The following is a 23,826-nucleotide window of genomic DNA, read 5'->3' as shown; positions in this document are numbered from 1 at the left end:
TGAAACGTGCCCCAAGGGCTTGGTCTGCAGCTGACACACCTGGGGCCTTGCAAAGTGTCTGTCTACACCTCACGTGGCTGCTAGTATTGTCGGTCCTCAGGCTTAAACGAGCCGACAGCTGGTCCACGCGACCACCCTCTAATCAGGCGGGGGCTTCTCCATCACTCCTCTGAATTTGGATTTCTCTGCGCGGAATTCGGTCGAGAATGGAGGGGGCTTGTGGGCAGGGCCGGAGCCGAATTCGAGCAGGCGACTGGACCAGTTCCTTCCAAGTCCCTGAGGCTTCCTGAAGAGGTGTCGCTAGTTAATCGCTGGCTGACCCTGGGGTCTTTAAACCTGTCGGAGGGCGGGACGTGAGAGCCGGGCTCCCGGCTTCAGGCGCCCGTGGGGCGGGAGGCGGAGCGCACCGGCCAGGCAGTTGGCATCGGGCGTGGTTTAGGATCCCGGGGCGGGCCCTCCCCGCCGACCGTGCGACTCCAGGGCTGGGCTGCGGGATTACCCGCCGTGACCGCCAGGCTTCCCCACCGCCGCAGCTGCTCCACTCTGCTCCGATCCAGCCCGCGCGCCGGCCATGACGGGATCACTGTTCAAGGGGAACTTCTGGGTAAGTCCGCGGGGCGGGCGGCAGATCTCCGGGCTCGGGACCCGCCGGGGCCGGCGGCCGGCGCGGGGCCGCGCCGCGGGCAAGCGGACGGGCCCCCCAGGTCCGCCCCGCTCCGGGACCGTGCGCGGCGCCGCGTGCCTGGGGCGCCCGGGGACCCGGCTGGCGCTGGAGGTCCTGGTCCCGCTGCTCAGGGTCAGAACCCACGCGGACACCCGGCCACGGCTCTCCTTCTGCCGCGGCCCCCAGCCGGCCGCGCGTCGGCAAGTCTTCGGGTCTCGTCCCTGGGTTCTCTTCTGCCGCCCGTGCCCCCAGCAGCTCGTACTCCCGCGGACGGGAATAGCCCGAGACCCCACAGAGTGGGGACATCCAACCCTCATCTCACAGTTGAGGAAACTGAGACCCAAAGGGAGGAGCGGCTCGACTGTAGAGAGTAGCCGGTGGCCCCGGAGTCTGCGCCGTCGGCGGATTTGGGGGCACCTGGGGTAATCTTCGCTGGGCTGACAGTGGCAGTCACCCCCAGGGGATGGTCTTTACCAGGTCCCCAGAAACGTTCATCCTGTCCGAGCCCCTTTAGCGCCCGACTTTACCCCGCAGAACCTAGAGGCGTTCTCTTGCTCTGCCCATCTGGCCCAGTTTCCTGAGTCCCCTCCCCAGGCCTTGGCGCTGCACAGAGGGAGGCTGACGTGTGTGAGACCCTAGAGCTGGTGGGGGCATCCAGTCCGCGTAGGACCGGCCCAAGCAGGAGGCAGCAGGCTGCCTGCCCCCTTCCTCTGTCCAGTCTTATCACTCCCCAGGTGCCCCTCAAGGGTGTGTACCCTCTCACTTGGACGAACTGCCATTATCCCTTTAAGAAAGGAGCAGGAAGTCAGCACACCTCAAAGTTGACCTACAGCTGCCAAGTGGCGGCAACTCCTTACTTGGAACACTGCTTGCTTTCTTTCCATTGAGCTTCACAGCTGCCTGGCAGGTCCTTGTCCCCCATCATGGGCTGCTGGTTGGATAAAACTGGGAATGCGGCCTCAGGGACAGTTAATATCTTGTCTCGTGAGGTCCCTTTTCCTGGAATTTTTGAGAATCTCTTGTGGCACTGCCCACCTATAGGGTGCAGGATCATGGAGATTGACAAACAGCTTGAATAACCTCACAGATGGCCCTGTGTGGGGGCCTGGGAATTCTTCAGGTAGAATATAGGCCTTCGGCGTCCCATGACAGGCATTGTGGGAAAAAGCAAAGCAGAGAGACCTGTCTCCCCAGCCCACAAGGCATGCCACCCAATTTTCAGATCTTGACCCAGATGTCACCTCTTCAGGAGAGCTTTTCCTGATTACACCCAACAGGCCCTGTCACCTGCTCACTTGGTGTACATCCTCTTTCTTCATAGTATTTGTTAGTTTACAGTTTTGAATTTGGGGCCTACAAACATGTGAGCACCTTGTGGACGAGTACTGTGCTGGCTTCCAATGCCACTGCCCCTTGCACAGGTTGACATAATGGGTGCTCAGCAAATAGTTGCTGAACAAGCAAAGTAGATCTGTAAGGCTGACAGGACATGTGGTAGGGTGAGAACTGAATCCTCGAAGGGCTCCCAGGCCACAGTAAGGGAGCCCCCCAGCTGCTCCCGATGCATTCTTGCAGGCGTGAGAAGGGGAGGGGGCAGAAATGAGATCTGGGTTGGGATTTAGAGGTTGTGTGATGATGTGGGGGCAAAAAATTTGGGGATTGTACTTTCAGAAGTTACCTGAGATCTTGAGAAGATAATTTACAAAGAGCATCTTCCATCTCTACTTTTCTGTGACGTTTATGTCAATATAAACAATTGGTAGCTAATAGTACTTTACACAGAATCTTTGGAAAGCTCCTCTAAATGCTTCACACATGCTACTCATTTAAGCCGCACAACCACCCTGTGGGGTAGATTACTTATTATCCCATTTCACAAATGAGGAAACTGAGTGGCAGAGAGGTTTAGCAATATTCCCAAGGTCCTAGAGCTGTTTAATAGTGGAGCAGGAGTGTGTGGACCAAATACTCAGTGAGTACCTCAAGAAGGGTGGCACTCAGCAAGTGTCCCAGAATAGCTGTCTATATGTCTGTCTTCCATGGCAGTGCCAGAGGAAGTTTGTGGTTAACCAGTGGACCTTCATATGAATATATCCTTCTTCAGTTCCAACTGGGTGTTACCATCAGCTGAGCTCCGAACAGCTGCTATAGTGCCTTGCCTTGGATGCTCAGGAGTCAGGCAGAAGGGACAGTCAACCAGGACTTGAAAGAAGAGGGGCAGCAGGGAATCTGTTGGAGGGCTCAGGGGCTGCCTGCGAGACTGTCACACTCTCAGGGCGGGGAGGCAAGGGCTGTTGTGAGCACTGAGGGGATGGCAGTGACTTTCATGTTTCAAGGACAATGTGATTGGGTAAGGTAGGGAACTTTACAAACAGAGCAAGTATCAGTTGACCGAATTTAATACGTATTCATGAAATACCTTCTCTGTATAAGGAGCTCTAATGGAAAGGGTATTTGTAGGATAGGATCACCACTTTGGTTAGAGAATAGATTTCTCATGAAGAAACAAGGCTTTGTCCTTGAATGACGTGCTTCAAGGATGGAGGAGGAAGGGGCAGGTGGGATGGAGAGTCCAGCAGGAACCAAGGAAACAGGGCTTGGAGTAAAAAGGGTCTGCTCCAGGGTGAAACAGGTGGAAGCTGCAGCAGAGGGACAGGACAATGCCACGAATTGAAGGTGAGCAGTAGGGAAGAGGAAAGGAGGGCTCTTGCAGCGTAAACTGGAGAATGAGGAAGTTGGGAGGAGGAACTGATTTGTGGAAAGAGAAGGGGGAGGAAGCAGAAGTGATATTAACAATATTTAACTACAGGGGTAGCACTACGAGGACCAAGGCCAACAGCATCCTGAAGCCCCCACTCCCCAGCCCTCAGCACCATGCCAGGGTTGCCGGATTTGGAGAGAGGGGTTCTGGGGAGGGCAGGGTGCCAGGTGGTAGGGTTTGGAAGTATTTTAATGTTTTAACAACCAGTGCGAACATGTCACTGAGTACTCTTTGATGTCTGGTGGTCTGCATTCTCAGTTTGAAAGGCTGGTGGAAATGGCCCTAGCCCTTTGGAAAGTATGTCCAGGTGAGAGAGTACATGGAACAGTGTGAAGTACAGGAGGTCATCAGTTACCAGCAGAGGCCATGAGGTGGACTGGCTGGGTTCGAATCCTGGGTCTGCCCCTTACTCGCTGGGCACCTTAGGCAGTTATTTCAACCCCCCTCCCAAGCCTCAGTTTTCCAATGAATAAAAATGGGGATAATAACAATGTCTGCTCCATAGGACTGTTGAAAGGATGAAATCAGAGTTTAGTACAGTGCCTGGCACATAGTGAACACTCGTGCCTGTCAGCTATTAGCACAGAGGTGACAAAGGAAGTGGATGACAGTCACTCAATTGAAGAGAAAGAATGAAGAGGTAAGACGTCCCCAAAGAAGCACTCTTAGTGAATGCCCATGTCTAGGCAGGAGGAGGGAGGTAGGCAGAGAGAGGCAGAGACATAGGGCTACAACCAGGAAATCTATCCCAGGCCCAAGAGAGGAATGTTCCATGGAAGTTGAGAGGCCCATGGTCAAGTTATGTAGATGTTCCTGAAAAGGTCTGAGTCAGCGTATACTTCATAAACCATCTTATTCAAATGCTCCATGGGAATGCTTATTTAAAGGAAGCTTTCAGTGGATCCGTTTGAGAAGGGGATACTCAGTGTTCTTTAAAATTGGGGTTGGTCCCGAGTTTGCCTGACGGGAAGCGCGCCTGTGCATTGTTTCTCTCCTGCCCTTACCTTTGCGTTCCTTTTTTTGTGGCAGTGTGGGTAAATGGTGCTATGTCATTTGTGTTGGTTAACGTGGATGGTACCTTGTTAGAATAAGACGGTGACCATGGCTGTGCTTTCCAGAGCTCCAGGGCGGTAGCTGGGCCACAGTAGAGAAAAAAATCGCAGTCTTTGGCATGATCAGACACAAGTGTTTTTCAAATGTGGATGTGCACAGATGACTGTAGAACTTGCTCCGGAAGAGGTAGATGTCCTTCACCAGGGGATTCCCATGTTCCTCACTTGGGTGTGAAGCCCAAACTGTCCCTGTACATCCTCTAAATTCTGTTTTGACCCAGCCTTTCTGATTGTCAAGGCTCTTGTTCAGACCAGCTTCCTAGTCTCCATCCCAACACTCTTCCCTAAACTCCTGCACCTGCAGAGAGTGGGGCCTCTCTGCTCTGCCAGGCGGAAGTCTTGGGGCTGTCTGAACTTAGCGCACCCTGGGCTGTCCTTCTGCTCCAAACCTTTGACTGGTTTGAAATCTCGTCATACTGGGGACTTACCAGAGCTTGAGCTGATGCTGTATCTACCTTTGCTCGGTGACTTTTCTCTATACAATGTGGGAGGCTCCATTTTTTTTTTTTTCTTAAATAAACAAAGAAGAGAACAAGCCATCACACAGACCCATCATGCTGATTGCATGTGCTATTTTATACCATGTTTAGACTGTCGCTTTAATTTTTTTTAATACTCTTTCTTAGAAACAACTGGTCCCTAGAAACACATTGTGAAGACTGTGTTGTATTGTCCGGCCTAGTGGCAAAATGAAAGGCAAAGTCACTGACGATTGCCTTTGTCCAATTTGTTCTTGCAAGATCAGTCAGTGAGATGTATCTTTAAAATAATTGTCAAAATCCTTTTTTATTGTTTTATCTTCTTAAAAATTTAATGAGAGATATAGGACCAATCTTTTAAGGAAAAAAAAATTCTTATTGAGATATGTAAAACAAAATCTGAACAAGTAGAGAGACATAGAAGGTTTTTGGATGAGAAGAGTTAACAAACTTAAAAAATCAGGTAATGCAAGAATATGCTTTAAAAATCCAAATATTTCCAAATGGATTATAATGAAAAACAATGTAATCACTATGTTGTCAAAGTATATAAAGATTGTTTATTTCAAAGCTAAGTTGTGTATTATGATTAGATCCTCATTCTTGTTTTTCCTGGACTTTCTAATTTCCTTTTTTTATTTACCTTTACCAGATACTCTTCCCCCCCCCCCTCTATAAATAAGAGAGTTTTTTCAGATTGTACCTACACAGTGAATGCAGAGTTCAGAGTTCGGTGTCTCAGATACCTATTACAAAAGGCCTAAAACTGCACACAGCACATGCATAGATAAATACATATAGTTAAAATTCATTCTAAAGTCAAAAAGATTTTTTGTGTATGAAACTTGGTATAAGTGTGTATGGATGCATGTAACTTTATGGATTTTTCTGGTGAAAACATATTTTGATTTCATTAGTCAAAGCAAAATATTCATTATATCCAAATATATATACTATCTGAAGTATCCCTATTTGTACAAGTAATGGATAATTTTTCAATTAATTTTTATAATTTTCATTTACTATCGTCTAAATGTAACCAGAATGTCCATTTTTGCACACATTTTGTTACATCATAAATATCATCTAAATTTCAATATTAATGAAAAGCTCATCTTGAGTGGGAAATGGCTGACATTTTTCTTTCCTTCCCTGCACTAGAAATCTCCAGCTTTAACAAAAAGGGGGCTATACGTAAGAAGAACTGTTGGTTAGCTTCACAGAATGTCATAATTTTTTAAGATGTCAAACTATTAAAAATTTCCAACTAAATAAATAAGTCGATTAAGATATTGTAGCCAGGAATTTAAAAACTCTCCATTATGATGAAGATCCACGAGGACTGCAGTACCCTATAATCTCACTTCAGAGCAGGCAGGCAGCGGGAGACCAGGTGTCTATTTCAGACACCTGCACTCAGACAGCGCTGTGTGTCTTATGGCCTCCATCAAGGCTTTGTGACCTGCCTTGGAGTCCTGGGCTTCTTGTTTCCCAGCAGCGTGAGTGTGAGGAAAATAGGAAAGTCAGATTTCTCAGAGACACAGTAGACTGCTGGCTTGTTTGTTCAAGCCTTTCTTTTGGGGGTGGGGGTGGGGATTTGCTTTATTTTTCTTTGTGCATTTTGGACTGAAGTTTAGACAAGAATCAAGGAGGAGATTTCCATACATCTGATGGAGGCTTTTGCTTCACAAGACGAGGAAAGCTTTTCTTCAGTCAGCCCTAATGCTCCTGTCTTAAACGCTTTGCACTGTTTATATGCGTAAGAGCAGCACAGGGCAGTTTTAAACCCCAATGCACAAATCCATAATATTCATTATCTATCTTTGGGAATGATTATACAGCCTCAGAGCTCACCATTCAAATATGCCTATTGTGTTAACATTGACCAGGTCATACTGTATTGCATTAGCAGATTAGAAACCAACTGAAGACTTTCTTTTTTTAATAGCAATGATCACAGCTAGATATTTGTAAAAGTAGAACAAGAGTATTCTTAGATATTTAAATGCTATATTTACTATCTTTTTTAAAAAATGCAATGATCTTAAATGTTTTTTTCGTAAAGGGCTGTTCATTTTTAAAACTGTTTATGAATGTAGATTTTAGTTTCAAGTGCTTTTATAAAAGCCAAAGATGGGGATGTAAAGTACAGCATAGAGAATATGGTCAGTAATATTGTAATAATTATGTATAGTAGGTGGGTACTGGACTTGTGGGAGATCTTAAGTTATATAAATGTCTAACCACTATGCTGTGCACCTGATATAAACTAAAATAATGTGAATGCCAACTGTAATTGAAAATTTTTGAAAGAGTAAAAAAAATAAATCCCCAAGAATGGTACAAGGGGGGAGGGGGGGGAGAGAGAGAGAAAGAGAGAGAGAGAGAGAGAGAGAGAGAGAGAGAGAGAGAGAGAGAGAGAGAGAGAGAGAGAATGAATGTGAGAATAAAGAATAAGAAAAATTGTAGTGACAGAAGATGGGTTATTCCTGACTCTCACACTCAATGTTCACACTGTGAAGTGCAGCCACACAAAAGTACTTGCCGCTCTGTACTCTAAGGGGCTTAGAGGTTGGGGAGGGCAGTGGGGAGATGTTTCCTTGGCCCCCACCCCTAAGCCTTTTTACATTGGTCTCTACTCCTGCCTCCAGGTCTTGGTTAGGGGACTTTTTCTGAAAGTCTGCTGCATATTTTTAACAGTACACTTATCACTCTTTATTTAATCTGTTTTCTTGCCTGTCTTCCTTGTAGGACTATGGTCAACTTCCATCTCATTTGCCTCCATATTCCTAAGGCTTCACACAGTTCTGAGAAGAGAGGATGTGCTCAATAAATGTCTAACAAGTGAATAAATAAATTGAAGTCCCATTCACTGCCCTTCACTTCTGCACACACTTTATATATATACACACATACATAATATTCAGTGGCTGTGCAGCTGAATTTCACATATTTAACTGGTTCCCTTCTTTTTTTCAGTCTGGTACCATATTTTTTTTTCATCATAGTAAAATACATATAATATAAAAAGTACCATCTCTGCCTTTTTTAAGTGTGCAGTTCAATGGTGTTAAATACATTTATACTGTAGTGCAACCATCACCACCATCTATCCCCATAACTCTTTTCCTCTTGTAAAACTGAAAGTTTATACTCATTAAATAATGCCTCCTCATCCTCCCTTACCCCAGCCCCTGGCAACCACCATTATATTTTTGTCTCTATGATTTTGACTGCCCTAAGTACCACATGTAAGTGGAACCATACAGTGTTTGTCTTTTTGTGACTAGCTTATTTCACATTATGCCTCAAGGTTCATCTATGTTGTAGCATATGTCAGAATTTCCTTACTTTTTAAGGCTGAGTAGTATTCCTTGTGAGTATAGACCACAGTTAGCTTATCCATCCAGCAGCGGACACTTGACGTGCTTCCATATTTTAGCTGTTGTCAATAATGCTGCTATGAATATGGCTGCACAAATATTTCTTCAAGACCCTGCTTTCAGTTCTTCTGAGTATATACCTAGAAGTATAATTCCTGGATCATATGGCAATTCTGTTTTTAGTTTTTTGAGGAACTGCCATATGTTTCTACTGGGTGAGAGGTGGTATCTCATTGTGGATTACATTTGCATTTCCTTAATGATTAGTGATGTTAAGCATTTTTTTTCATGTGTTTATTGCCCATTCATATATCTTCCTTAAGGGAAATCTCTGTTCAAGTCCTTCACTTGTTTCCATTGGGGTTGTTTGTTTTTTTCTTGTTGAGTTTTAGGAGTTCTGTATATATTCTGGATACTAATCCTTTATCAGATATATGATTTGCAAATATTTTCTCCCATTTTCTGGGGTGCCTTTTTACTCTGTTGTTAGTGTCTTTTGATACACAAAAATTTAAAAATTTTCCTAAAGTCTAATTTGTTTTTTTTGTTGTTGTCGTTACCTTTGCTTTTGGTGTTAAATCCAAGAAATCATTGCCAAAAACAATGTTATGAAGTTTTTGTTCTATAGTTTCTTCTAAGAGTTTTATTGTTTTAGGTCTTGAATTTAGGTCTTTGATCTATTTTGATTTAATTTTTGTATATGGTATCAGGTGAGGGTCCAACTTTATTCTTTTGTGTGTAGATATCCAGGTTTCCTAGCACCATCTGGTAAAAAGATTGTCTTTTTGCCATTGAATGGTCTTGGCACTGTTTGTACATGGAGACCCAGGGAGAAGCCCCAAGACTCAAAATCTACCTCTGTAAGCTGAGGGCAGAGTGAGACTGAAGAAAAAGGCTACTCTAGTCTGGTAAACTAATAGAGTTTATTAAGGGAAACTTACATACAAGGTGTGTCTCTTGGATGGCTGCAAGATGACGTGGATTATTTCTTCCGGTGCTTGGCAGGCGCCAAAGAATTATATAGGGTAAAGGGGGAATAGTCACGGGTACTAACTAGTACATGAATGCTACCAGGTATGCGAAATTATTTTACATGTTTGATCAGGTCAGGACAACATGTTGCTCCAGGAACCAGCATACAGCAGGAGGCAAGAGAAGGGTGCTGATATATGTCGGAATGAACATCATTTACTATCAGACAGTGTTTAATGGGGGTTTGCAGAAAGCAACCTTTATTCTGGCCCAAGTCCAGCTTACAATGTGGACAGTGGTGGTATCATGGAACAATTTCTGCTCCAATAAATAGTCACCCCTGTTAAAAATCATGTAAGGATTTATTTCTGGGCTTTCTATTGTATTTCATTGGTCTATATGTCTGTCTTTATGCCAGCACCTCACTCTTTTGATTACTGTAGTTTTATAGCAAGTTTTGAAATTAGGTAGTGTGAGTCCTCCGGTTTTGTTCTTTTTCAAGGTTCTTTTGGCTCTTGAGGGTTCCTTGAGATTTCATGTGAATTTTAGGATGAGTTTTTCTATTTCTGTGAAGTATTCATCTTTATCAGAGACTTTTTTTTTAATCCTCCAGCATAGCAGATATTAAAAAAAAATCCTCTCCACCCCCCCATCCTTCTCTGGACACCCCTTCTTGGAGCCCTCTGACCCCTGTTCCAGTCTGGACTGGTTATTATTTTCCAGGTCTGCTGCACAGCTGTCCTCCTGGGCTTTAGTACTCTCATGAATTGGAGCCACTGTTTTCCTGATCCCATATCATCTAAAAAGCTATTAAATATACAAATCAATGATAAAAATGTTGTTCCCCTGCTTCTATTCCTCCAGTGGCCTCCCACGGCACTTGGAATCTAAAAGTCTGACCATGGCCTACCAGGCTGTGCCTGACCCAGCCTAGCCTGCCTCTCTGCACTTGCCACTCACCATCTCCAGCTTACTTACTTAACTGGAGTACTCCTAGGTCTACCGAATAGTGATTATTGTTTCCAGTTAACCAATTAACTTGCTCCTGCTGCCTGTTCCCATGGCATCCTGTGCCCATCAAATAATCTATGGTATCGTGATTATAGCTATACTGTTGTAGTTCCCATCAGATTGTAAGCTCCACAACGTTTGCCTGACTTGTTTAGCACCGTGTCCCCCACACCTAGCATGGTGCCTGACAAGTGTCAGAGCGAATGAATAAACAAATGAAGGAACAGTGAGGCACATATGTGGCTGTGAATGAAGGTTACTCATTCAAGTAAAAACTCTGTCCTTGCATTCCCTTTAATTGGAAGTGTCATTTCATGCCTTTAAAGAACATCTTCCACTATAACTTATTGATTGTCTTGTGCATGGGAAAATGATATCATCAGGGCTGGGCTCTAGCTCCACCAGAAGCCCCATACCCAAGGAGGGGCATAGCACTAATGTAAAGAGCAAACCCCATGTACTTCATGCTGCCCGTCTGGTGAGAGACCCTGTGACCGACAGAGAAAACACAACTGGTTGAAGATAGGAAGTCTCTTCCCCTTCATGGGCAATCTGAGGCAGTTTAACCCAATTCTCTTGTGAAGTAGAATACTAGCCCTGTGGTAGCTGCTGTGGGTCATGGAGAGAGAGACGCACACTTCTTACCTTTTAGTGATTATTATCTGCTCAAGGGGATGAATCTCACACGATAATTTAAAATAATAGTTTTTAATACAGCAAAATTAAGAAAATTTAAGGCATACAATTAGTAATTTGGTACTTTCCCCAATTTTTCCTCCATAGTATATGTACAATTTTATATTCCACTGTTTGAATATAATAAATGAAATATAAATATGATAATGAAATATTGTAAGTTTATCTCTTGCTATTTATTTTCCTAACGATCATTTAAAAAGTATTATGTGATGTAACTTCTCTTGTTTTTGCATGTTTACAACAAGAGGAAATTTAAAAATTTCCAAATTTTTTTACAATAAATAATGTTGTCATGCACATCTTCATTCATTTAGGGTATTTTAAAAGTGGATTCTTTAATATTTATTTCTGGAAACTCATGGAAGAACTTGTCACTGCCTAGCTGTTTTACTACGTTTCTTTAATAAGATCACCCTCTTTTCACAATGGTAATTTCATAAATTTTCCACTCTCATCAGCCTTCCACTTCCCTTCCACATTCTTGTTCTATTTTGATGATATTGCCTTTTACTTGGTTAAGACACCAGATACTAGCTGGTGAAAGCTCACTTACATGCTATATGAATTAGGTTAGGTTTGGCCAGGAGTAATAGAAAAATTCAGTGGCCTAGACAAGGACAATATTTATTTCTGTCTCATATATATGAAGTCCCCAGCTGATCATTCCAGGGCTGGCATGGCCATCCATGGTGTCAGGACCCACACTGCTGTCCGGTTACTCCAGCAGTACCTGGTTCAGTGCTTGGCACATAATAGGTTCACAGTAATATCTGTTGAATGACTGAAAATAGTATTCATTGACAGTAGGGCATTTAAAAACTTTTGATATATAGAACCAAGCTGATTTCCTAAGGGAGAGATGTATTGTCAGCGTCCCCGATAATATCTGAAGATACCAATTTCACTTTATCAGTCATGGCCACTGTGGCTTTTCCCCTTCCCATTAAATCAGCAAAAATGAGTGCCCTGTTAAACTTTCATTTGTGTTTTTTAATTTTCTTCTTGTATTTCCTCATTGACAAATAGTGTTGTTTCCTTCCTCATTCTTTACTTATATATCTACATAAGCTTTTAATAATAGTAAAGATAGTCTTTGTCACAGACTACCAATATTTGAATATGTATTCTTGTATATGTGTGTGTAGAGTTGTGAGTGTAATTCACATGCCCCAGCATCCAGAAAATACAGTGTGCAATAGGGAAAGTCGGTCCTTAGGCACACACAAGCTTTCGTGTTGGACATTCCTGGGCAAGAATCCTGGCTTTGCTCCTTTCAAGCCAAGGGATGTGCCCTTGTTCAAATTACTCAGTCTTCCTAAGCTCAGTGTCCTCATCCGTAAAATGATAATTATTCTTAAGTATGTGTATGCGTTCTAAAAACACAGTCAAGTTTGTTGAGCTCATCTTTTGTGGTTTCATCTGTTACATGTCAAGGTTTAAAAATTCCTTCCCACACTGAGCTTGATATACACCAAATTATTTTTCGTTGCCCTTTTCTATGGTGCAAGTTGTACTCAGTATTTGTCTTTGTGTCTGAGCCCTCAAGTGTTCCAACATTTGTGATTGGCCTTGATTCTGACCAGCCTTAGCCATGGCCACTGTCTTAGCTGGCAGGCCTCTCTCGGGCTGACCCAGGCTGGTACTACCCTTTCCTGGGCTGTGTGGGTGGGGAGCCTGTGTGTGAGGGACCTAGGTATTCCCCTCAGGTGTCCTCTGCTCTGAGTGAACGGGAGCATATGTGCTGCAGATCAGGGCACCTACCTGTGAGCCACATGGTCCCTTCTGCAGGGATCTGTGTGGACCTCTACTGTCAGGAGATGGATGCCTGCCCTCAAGGGGCCCACACCCTTGTTAAGGGGAAGACACACATGTATGACACTAATCAGAAACAGGTGGACCTAGTCTCCTCACACTGAAAGCAGAGCAAGGGTTAGCAGAGCAAGGTTCTAGGGCAGGGCCAGATAGATGGGTGCTATGAGGGACCAGTCCCCGAAAGTGCTAAGATTGCACTAGGCATGCAGTAAGATGGGGAAATCTGTGTTTCTAGAACACCTCAAGGGAGGATATGGCATGGCATAGGGCTGGAAGGAATACTTGAATAAACTGCTTAGGGTAGGGGGACTGGAACCCTACCCTCACCTGAAGGTCATACTTAGGTGAAAACAGTTGATAGTTTGGCTGCTCTCTGAGGGCCTGGAGCCTGGTTACCTTTTGGACTTGATTTTGCTGAGTGGTGGATGCAAGGTGACATGCTGAGAAAATGGTCACAAGGGTCTTTCATCTTCACTTTTGCCCTGCAGTGCCGAGTCTCCGCTCTTATTGGAAATACGTTTTCTATTTAAAGAATAGCTGCTTGAAGTGACAAGTTTGTAAGTGGCCACAAATGTCTGAGAACCTTAGAAATACAGGCATCTAAGACCCTTCACTACTCCAGGCTGTGGTTGCCCTGCCTCTTGGAATCCGCTTTGCGGATATATCCCTTGTTATCAAATGCAGACGCTTAAGTGTCCTCCATGCCTAGGGATCCAGGCCCCTGAACTAGGGGTCCAAAAGGACCCCTCTCTGGAATGAAAAGTATTTTCTTCAGACCTTGGTCAGCACTATGTTCATGGCCAGATATGGATAGCTGACCAGTCCTGTGGGTCATCTATGCCCAGCTCAATCTTCCTCATCTCCCTGTCCTGTGTTAGCATCTACCTATTTAATCAGGATTCCCATATAATTCCTGCTTGTAAGAGTGGTTGGCCTTGATTCTGACCAGAGTTGGCCCATGGCCACTGTCTTAGCTGGCAGGCCTCTCCCAGGCTGACGCAGGCCTCTCCCAGGCTGACCCAGGCTGGTACTGCCCTTTCCTGGGCTATATGGGCGGGTAGCCTATGTGAGAGGGACCCAGGTATTCCTTTCAGGTGTCCTCAGCTCCTAGTGAAAGGGAGCACGTGTTGCAGATCAGGGCACCTACCTGTGAGCCACGGGGTCCCTTCTGCAGAAACTAAACTGAAAGTCCCCAGGGCCCAAGGGCTTAGCCAGCTAGAAGCCCGAGGCCAAAGTCCTATGGGAGCGGTTTCATATGGGGCAGCTGGAAGCCTGGAAAGACCGAGGGGGTCCCAGAGAGGCTGAGTGCACAAGCCTACGGCTATTCAGACCACATTGGGATTGATCAGGAGAGAACAGGAAGTTGGGAGGGAGAAGCCACCAACCAAGGGCAGCTGCAGTCTTCCTGGCCCTGGGTACCTATCACTTGGGATCTACACCCTATTCCAATTCATACTAAGTGAGTGACTTGCCCAAAGCCACATAGCTAACCACTCAAGGCTTGAGCTTCCTGTTGTGCAGTGTGGATAATCATATCTGGGGTGCCCCATCCTAAGACCATAATGTGTTCCAGAAAATTGATTAGAGGTGTGTTAAGGAGGTAGCATTGTTGGTAAGTCAAAACTGTAGGTTATAGTGCAGTTATATTAACTTAATTGAGGTAATGAATGAAAATGATGAGGGAAAATCACTTTAAAAACTTTAAGGAATTGTTAGAGCAATTTGTAGTCCCTACAAATTATGATTTAAAGCAAACACCAGGAAAGATAATTTATAATACATTAAGTTAAATAAAGTTACAAACCAATTTGTAAAATAAGACTTCATTTTTATTTGAAAAATACGAAGCCATAGTCATGTTATTAGGGAAACATCGAGATTATACAGCAAAATATCAACTATTGTTTTCTTTGAGATTTCATGTAATAGGAGAAATGGAGTTTCTTATTTGCTTATCTGTACTTTTCAATTTTTCTACAATAAAATATATGTAACTTTAAAAGTAAAGAATTAAAATATAAAAAAATCATTAAAAGAAGAACAAGTACACCTGTTCAGACAGAATAAAAGTAACAGCCCCAAAGGGACATGGACCAGTCTGTAGGAAAGGGGCCTTGCCACCTGCCTGTGCCAAGGCGAAGGCTTTATTTTTAGGGTGCTCTGCCTGGCTGGGGGGAGAGTCAAGTCTAGGGAAGATCCCCTCCCTCCAGCTCCCACATATTCTGGTGACAAGACTAACCCAGTCATAATGACCTCTTCTCATCGCCTAGCCTGTAAGCAGAAAGAACCACCTGTGAATACAACAGGTCATTTGTTTTTAATTGTTATTGTACTTTTAAAAAGCAGGAATGTAACATGTTCATTTTGAAACAGCAACATGATTCAGATGCATATTTAGCAAAAAGCATATAACATCAAAGGCCTTGCCTCAGCTCTTCAAATCCCAGCCTCCAGGGTAAATTATAGAGTAACTTTCTAGAGGATTTTCCATGTGTACCTGATCTTACACACACATGCTTATATAGCTCTTCCATATAAGGTGTTGAAGAAGCATATTTATAATCCTAGTATGGAACAGCAGGTTAGAAAGCTGATTTTCCCCAGCTGAGCACTTTTGTATTTTTTTAAAAGCATGTAAATGACAGTTATCTCTGCTTTCCTAGATTATGGGTAATTTTAATGTTCTTTTTTGCTGAAGTGTTCATTGCAGAAGAATCAGGTATTCTGTAAATTAAAAAAGAAAAAATGTTTGAAGTGCCTCCCCAAGAAATGTAGTGGTTAAGTCATTTGCACCGTAACGTGACTGACTAAGGGAGGTCCTTGGTGGAGAGAGGGGTCTCTGCTCAGCGGGATCAGAGTCAGGACGAGCGACAGGCACTGGCGTTGGGGATAAAATTTAAAGGTGTGTCAAAGAAAACATTTCCTTCAGTACTCGAGACAAATAATAATTTCATGCAATATGCTTTTTTAAATCGAATGAATGTAAAACCCCCCACAGCAAACAAAATTTAAAAATTTTAAAGGAAGGCATGCACTTCCATGGTCCTGTGTTCCTTGCCTCATCCTAGTCCTGGCCCTGGAGGAAGGAGTCCTTTGGGAATGATAAGCACCTTGCAGAAGGGTGGTTCACAGAACAGGGAAGGCCTGGGCTCGGGATGGGAGCGGGGAGCTGGGAGAACATACGTGGGGATCCGTTTTGCACAGGAAATCCTTGCAAAGTCCCTGCCCAGCTATGAGCCCTGCATTGCCGAGGGACCACGTGGACTTAAAAAGTGGACTCAGCACAGTCTTGGGATTTTCCGCCCTCCCAGCTGCTCCAGGGCCCCTGGAGCTTTGTGTTGACCGAGGGAGTCCTGACCGCCTAGCAGGGCTCTGCCACAGAGAGAGAAAAGAAAGGGGAAAGGTGTGTTTGGGGCTGTGTGAGAAACCCGCCCAAAGCTCAGTGAGCTACTTATTCAGCAAAAAAGGTGCAGCCAGAAAAGATCGGGTTTTCTCATGTTTGTACTCGTTTATGCCTGCTGGCTCCACGTTTTGCCTTAGTCTGTTTTAAAAGTGATTTCCCCAATTCACAAATGAAGCTCTGAAAGTGAAAGTATTGTAAAAATATCGAAAATGTTCAACCTCACTAATAGTTAAAAACCCCAAATTAAAACAGTACTGAGATTACGTTTTTCACCTATCAAATTAACTAGTTTAAAATATGTATATAAAGCATAGTGCCTTCCTCAGGAAAAGAGTCAGGGACATGAGCACTCTGAATCATTGCCAGCGACAGGGTAAACTGGTAGAATTATTTTGGAAAAGATTGGGCTGCATGAGGTATTAGCCTTTACAGTCATAGACTTTGGCACAGCAATGCCTCTCCTGGCAAGGAAATATTGCAAATATGAAAAAAGTGCTTATGTAGAAGGGTGTATACTGCAACATTATTTATACTAACCAAAAGTTTGGAATAGTCTGGAATAGTTAAGCACCATTTTTATCTGATGACAATTGCCAGCTGAAGGTGCAAGTTCATCCAGATACATCAAGGTTCAAAGGAAGAAAGGGAAAGTCTGCTTCAAAGAGCCATCTGCCTGGAGGCCCTACACCCAGAGGGAGCTTGTTGTAGGGCACGCTTACCCCAAACTACCTTCCATTAAAGGTTTCCAAACTCTTTTATTTCTTGTTCCCTTAAACTCCCATCCCCATGGGCACTAAATTTTACCTGACTGACAAAAAAAAAAAAAAAAAAATTCAAACTATCTGAACAAAAACAATCACCTCTATCCTGCTTTTTCACCTAGAAAATTTCTCCTCAAGGCTTCCAGAATGTTCCCTTCTGCGAGGCCTCATCTTACCAGCCTTGGCAGTGCTGCCTCTCCTCCGTGCTCCACAGCAGTCTCTGTGCTTCTGCTATGCTGCTAATTACACGGTATTATCCTCGTGTAATTATTATCCTCTTTTTAAAGGGCTCAGTGGCACCGGCTTTGGCACTGGGTGTACCTGGCTTTGAATCTCTGCTCAGCAATTATTGCTGTGTGACTTTGGTCGAGTGGTATAACCTCTCTGAGTCTGTGTCCACATCTGTAACATCTGGATGATGAGAGCTATGAGGGTTGAGGCTAGAAGTCCTGTCTTTATCAAGTGTTTATTGAGTACCTACTCTGTGCCAGGCTTGACATCAGATTCTGGGAACTTATATTCTAGTGCATGAGAGATCCATAGTGGCCAAATAGATATATACCATACAATAAAGGAACTTGGTAAGTACAGGAACTTGGAAGGAAATAGAGTGTATGAGTTTCCTATAGCTGCTGCAATAACACAAATTTCTCATCATATAATTCTGGATGTCAGAAGTCTCATTGGACTAAAATCAAGGTTGTCTGCACACTGCATTCCCTGTGGGGTTCAAGGGGAAAATCCATTCCTTGCCTTTTCTGGCTTCTAGAGGCTGCCTGCATTTTTTGGTTTGTGGCCCTCTTTCATTTTCAAGCCCAGCAATCATATCACTCGGCTTCTCTCTTTTTAAAAATTAATTAATTAATTGATTTTTTCATTTGCTTTTTAAAAAGATTAATTTATTGGGATGACATTGGTTAATGGAATTATATAGATTTCAAGGTACAATTCAATAATATGTCATACGTATATTGTATCATGCGTTCATCACCCAAAGTTAAATTTCCTTCTGTCACCATATGTTTAATGCCCTTTATCCTTATCTACCTCCCTTTTAAGGACTCTTGTGATTAATCTCTGGTCCACCTGGATAATCTCTCCATCTCAAGGCCCTTAATTTAATTACAACTGCAGAGTTCCTTTTGCCATGAAAGATAACGTATTCACAAATTCTATGGATTATTACTTGGACCTATTGGGGGGTTATTATTCTGTCTATCACATGGGTGGTCATGGAGATGGAACGGTCAGTCATTGGATGTGTATGTGGATCGGGGACTTCTCTGAGAAGATGACATTTGAGCTGAGATGTGAAGGGTAAGGTGAGGTCCAGCTAGGCTTGCAGGCAGCTGGGGGAAGGGGAGAGAAAGCAGTAAGACTGTAAGGGGACCGGTGGGTTTGAGGGACAGAAAGATCCTATGTGGCTCCGGGAGGAGGCAGGCCAAATTGTGAAGAATCAGTTTATGAACAGCCAATTTGTCGAAATGATCAAGTCAGGAAAACTTGTTTCTAGTAATTACCTACAGAGCCAAAGCATGCTCTGTTACCAATGGTTGTTTCAACAACAACAACAAAAAAAAAAAAAAAAAAAAGGTTTTATTATTTAGAGCAGTTTTAAGTTTACTGAAAAATTGAACAAAAGTGCAGTGTTCCCATATTACTCCCTGTCTCAGTTTCCCCGTTATTAATGTCTTGCATTAGCACGGTATATTTGTTACAATTGCTGCACCAATATGAATACAGTATTATTAGCTAAAGTCCATAGTTTACATTAAGGTCCATTCTTTGTTTTCTATGGGTTTTGACAAGTACATAATGTCGTGTATCCAACTTTACAGTATCATACAGAATAGTTTCACTGACCTGAAAAATCCTCTCTTCATCCTTCCTTCTTTCTCCCCAGACCCCTGGCAGCCAGTGGCTTTTTATTGTTTTCATAGTTTTACTTTTTCCAGAATGTAATATAGTTGGAATCATACAGAATGTAGCCTTTTCAGATTGACTTCTTTCATTTAGCAATATGTGTTTAAGATTTTCCCATGTCTTTCATGACTGGCTAGCTCATTTCTTCTTACCACTGAATAAATAATATTCCATAGTACAGATATACCACAGTTTGTTTATCCATTCACCTATTGAGAGATATCATGGTTGTTCCCAATTTTGGGCAATTAAGAATAAAACTGCTGTAAATATTGATGAGTAGCTTTGTGTGGACATAAGTTTTCAATTCAATTTAATCGGGATTTAGTTTTGATTTATCAAATTTATTGATCTAGCTCACTCAAATGCCATTATAGCATGTATTTCAAATCTAAGATGCCTGAATATCCTCTCTACTCAGAATTCATGCAAGATGTTGATTGGATCAAGCTGGGTAAGAAATTAGTGAGTTAGAGAAGGAGAAAAAGCAGTGGACTCAGAGTAACATGTCCTGGAGAAATACTTCTGATTTGCTTCTAAAATCCTGACATTTGAGACATGCATAAATCTGAAATCAAATATTTCCAAAAGTCATGGATAGAATTCCAGAAAACCCAAAATATATTGAACTTGGGACTGGCCTCAGGAAAATGGCAGTAGTAAAACTAGAAAGAAGCCAAATCTAAAACTTAACTAAATTTAAGCTTTGAGAAAAACCCTGTAGGACAACGTAAATCGTCAGTTTTATAGAGAGTCAGTAGGAACAAGTAGAAACAGGAGTCACATATTTCAGGGGTCAGGGAAGGCTGAATCACTGAGACATGGAGGATGAATAATTTCTGGAATAAAAAATGGATTACTTGGTGTTATTACTCAGAACCAGAGTTAATCAGCCCGATGTGCAAATTTGGAGATTATTGCGTTTATTTTGAATGATAGTTGAGTAACCCTTTTTGCATTGTGTTTTTATTCATGTTAGTAATATAATCACTGGTTAAATTGCAACCTAGGCCTCAGTTTCTTCATTGGTAAAAGGACAGAAATTAATTATATGTTCGAGCTCTAAGATGTTCTCTAAAATACTAGCATTCCAAGGCCATAACACTATAGGAAAGTAAATGAACGCTTTAATTACTTAGAATGTTTAGGGAATGGATATTCTGATTGATTATGCTCTCTGATCAGTTGATAATTAACCCTGAATCATTTTTGGTTCACAGTTTGTTATAAATTGTAAGTCTACTTTTGCCTTGGAGAATCCACGTCTTGAGAATATAAGGGAATTTTTGAGGATTCTTCCAGTTATGTATTGAGGTTTCAGAAACAGAGATTAGTAAGATGGGAGAAATTGAATAGGAATGAATGAAGCTAGGTTTTACCATAGAAGAAGTTATTTTCATTAACAGCAATTATTTTCCATTAACTTGCAATTTCTTTACTTCAAATAAGTTGTCATGGAAAAAAGTCCTGGCAATTGAATATTTGGATTACTTGAGTATAGGAGAAGGAATTAAGTTGAGGTTTCCTAGTTAACAGCTGTGAAATGTATCCTAGCCATTACTTCTGCAGGGATGGGGCTCCTTAAGAGTCTTCACAGTTACATATTGTTTTAAGACTTTAAGATTTATTCTTCTTTGAATATCTGGTGTGCCTAATGGGTCAACCAGAAGGATAGATAGAGATTAATTGTATTGCAGTGGGAATGTAACGCGGAGGGTGTGAGAGGCCATTGGAGTTTTTATGGATTGGGCTCACACCTGCCACCCGGAGGAGAGGGAGTACAAGTCCGCGAGTGCAGTAACTTTGGACATTCCCCTGGGTTTGACCTACTTTGGATTCCTGGCTCTCAATTCCGTATTTGCATTTGACAGTAGTAACTATCCTGGGTGGTTGATCTGGCTTGCTTTCTTGGCTTTGTTTTCTGGACTGCTGGGTTTCGCATCTCATTCTGTGGTTCTCTTGGCTGCATACTTGAGGACCTACTTCTAGTTCCAGGTACAGCCTTTTCCTGGCACTTGCTTGCCTCTCCAGGCCTGGGCAGTGTCTTGGGCATGTCTGGGGATTCTCCATGGAATGCCATAGACCAGGAGTAGAACTTTTGGGTCTGTATTTCTCGGCATTGTCACACCACCGATGTTACCCTGTGTATGTACAGTCATGCCCCTCTCAGGGGTGACCCAGAGAACTTCAACTTGTTTGTATTAACTGGAAAAGTCTTAACACTAACAGTAGCGGTGAACTCAGGGGTGGCCTAATGTTCTTTACAAATTAAAATTCACATTCAATTCTTAGATTTTATCTCTCAGTGGATTTGCGAATCAAATTTCTCATGTCCCTGAGTGTGTGTGTGCGTGTGCGTGTGCGTGTGCGTGTGTGTGTGTGTGTGTGTGTGTTGTGAGAGAGAGAAAGAGAGAGAGAGAGAGCGCACACAAGAGAGAGCAAGGTTTGGATTACGTTTAAGATTAGATGGATAATGTTGAAGATTAGATGGATAATGAGAACATTGACGTCTAAATCTTATGCCTTCTAAGTTAAATATGTAGGGATAATACATCTTTCACAAAGTCATGATCTCACCATACATAATCTAAATTATACACACACACACACACACACACACACACACACACACACACACAGATTCCCAATTTCCTTGACTTCACATCTTCACAATTTCACTATCACATCTGTAAAATATTTCTTTGTCATGTTGGGAAACATTCACAGGTTCTAGGGATTAAGATGTGAATACCTTTGCAGATACTTATATATCTGCGAATATATAATATGTATCATATGTATTATGTATATTACACATATTCACTTTTTAAACCATTTAAAAGTTGCAGGCTTGATTTTCCTTTATCCAAAATACATTGTTGTATATTTTCTAAATATAAGAATATCTTTTTGCATAATCACATACTACAAAACTGTTAGATAATATAAAGACTCAAATTTCCTCAATAATGTCCTTTATAACAAAAGAAGAAACCATTTTTGATCTAGGATTCTGCATTCCATTTAGTTGCCAAGTTTTGTCAGTCTCCTTTAATCTGAAAGAGTTCCTTAGTTTTCTTTCATATTTATGACTGTGATGTTTTTGAAGAGTACAGGGCAGTTGTTTTGTAGAATGCCTTAATTTGAGCTTGCCTGTTTCCTTATGATTAGATTCGGGTTGTGCATTTTGGGCAGAAATTTCACAGAAGTGACGCTGTGTTCTTTTCAGTATCAGAGGGCAACATTATGTTTATTTGTGCTGTTTCTGGAGGTGTTAATTTTGATACTTTGGTTAAGGTGGTGGTGTTAGTTTCCTATTGCTTCTGTGACAAATAACGACAAGTTAAGGTTTTAATAAATTTGCATTTATTATCTTAAAGTTCTGGAGGTCAAAAGTCTAAAATGGGTTTTTCACTTGGCTAAAATCAAGGTGTTAGCAAGCTTGGCTCCTTCTGGATGGATCTTCTTGAAAAGAATCCCTTTTCTTACCTTTTCCAGCTTCTAGAGGCTGCCTGTAATTCTTCGGCTTGTGGTTCCCTTCCTCAAGCATATTATCTTCAAATCTCTTTTTTTCTCTCTCTGCCTTTCTCTCTCTGTCAGTCTGTCTCTCTGTCTCTCTGTCTCTGTCTCTGTCTCTCTCTGGCTTACCTCTGCACCTGTCCATTACATTTCCTGCCTCCTTCTTATAAGGAACCCTGAGATTACATTGGTTTTACCAGGATAATCCAAGATAATCTCCCCATCTCAAGATCCTTAATTTAATCCCATCTGTAAAAATTCTTTTTGTCATATAGGGAACCATATTCACAAATTCTGGGGAGTAGGTCATGAGTGTGTTTAGTGGGCCATTCTTTAGCTTAGGCTACAGTGTTAGGTGTTAGAAAACAACACAGTGGTTTTCTAAGTGTCTCCATGGTAAGGTTACTGCTTTCCTCTTTGTAATTAATAAGTAGTTTAAGGGAAGATAGTTTGAAACTATGTAAACATAATACTTTCCTCAAACTTTCATCTATTAGTTTTAACATCCATTGATAATTCTTGCCTGAATCAATTATTACTAGGATGGTTGCTAAATTTCTTCAAACATTCCTTATGATTAAAAACTTTTAACAACTTTCTTTAAAAAATTGACATATAATAAACTGCCCATGTTAAAGTATACAATTTAATATGTTTTGACATGTATATACCACCCATGAAATCATCACTACAATTAAGATAGTGAATATATCTATTAACCTGAAAGTTTTCTCCTGCCCCTTTGAAATCCATCTTACCTCATCAGTCTCTCCCTAGGCAATCAGTGATGTGCTCTCTGTCACTGTAGATTAATTGCATTTTCTAGAATTTATGTAATTGAAGCACAGGAAGGACTTGTCCGTTTTTGCCTGGATTCTTTCATTTATCATAATCATTTTGACTTTTATCCATGTTGTTCTGTGTATTAATAGTTCTTTTTTATTGCTGAATAGTATTCCACTTTATGGACATTTCGTGGTTTATCAATTGCCCGTTGATGAACATTTTTTGGCTATTTCAAATAAAGCTGCTGTGAACATTTTATGCAGCTCTTTTTTTGGTGATTTTCTAATTCCATCTCCATAATAAAGTTGGCATTTTACTGTAAGGAAGAGCTCTCCCACCAACCCATCTTTAGTGTGGATTCATGGATTCTTGTTTTATGCAATGGATTATCACATGTCGCCATCATTTTTTATCTTGATGCTCAAATTGTCCTAGATTTGGACAGTGGGGAGCTCCTTTAACTGTATCCTATGTCCTAGATCCTGTGTCCTTTTGATATACCCTCATAATTCTTTGAGCATTCCTTGTTTTTTGGCAAAAG

At 42.1% G+C, this 23,826-nt stretch overlaps 1 protein-coding gene across 1 annotated transcript in view; it reads left to right on the top strand.

Annotated features, from left to right (window-relative positions):
- The first annotated feature begins 459 nt into the window (after positions 1-459).
- Positions 460-23,826, top strand: part of PSTPIP2 (proline-serine-threonine phosphatase interacting protein 2) — a 67,008-nt gene continuing 43,641 nt past the window's right edge. Inside the window, exon 1 of the mRNA XM_016147790.2 lies at positions 460-604. Coding sequence (XP_016003276.1) covers positions 572-604 — 33 coding nt within the window. The 5' untranslated portion in view covers positions 460-571. The remainder of the gene's footprint in view (positions 605-23,826) is intronic.

The sequence above is a fragment of the Rousettus aegyptiacus genome, unplaced genomic scaffold (genome assembly GCF_014176215.1).
Source record: "Rousettus aegyptiacus isolate mRouAeg1 unplaced genomic scaffold, mRouAeg1.p scaffold_m13_p_12, whole genome shotgun sequence".
Classification (NCBI taxonomy): domain Eukaryota; kingdom Metazoa; phylum Chordata; class Mammalia; order Chiroptera; family Pteropodidae; genus Rousettus; species Rousettus aegyptiacus.
Note: the sequence above shows the minus strand (reverse complement) of the source record. Positions and strands in the feature narration are given on the sequence as shown.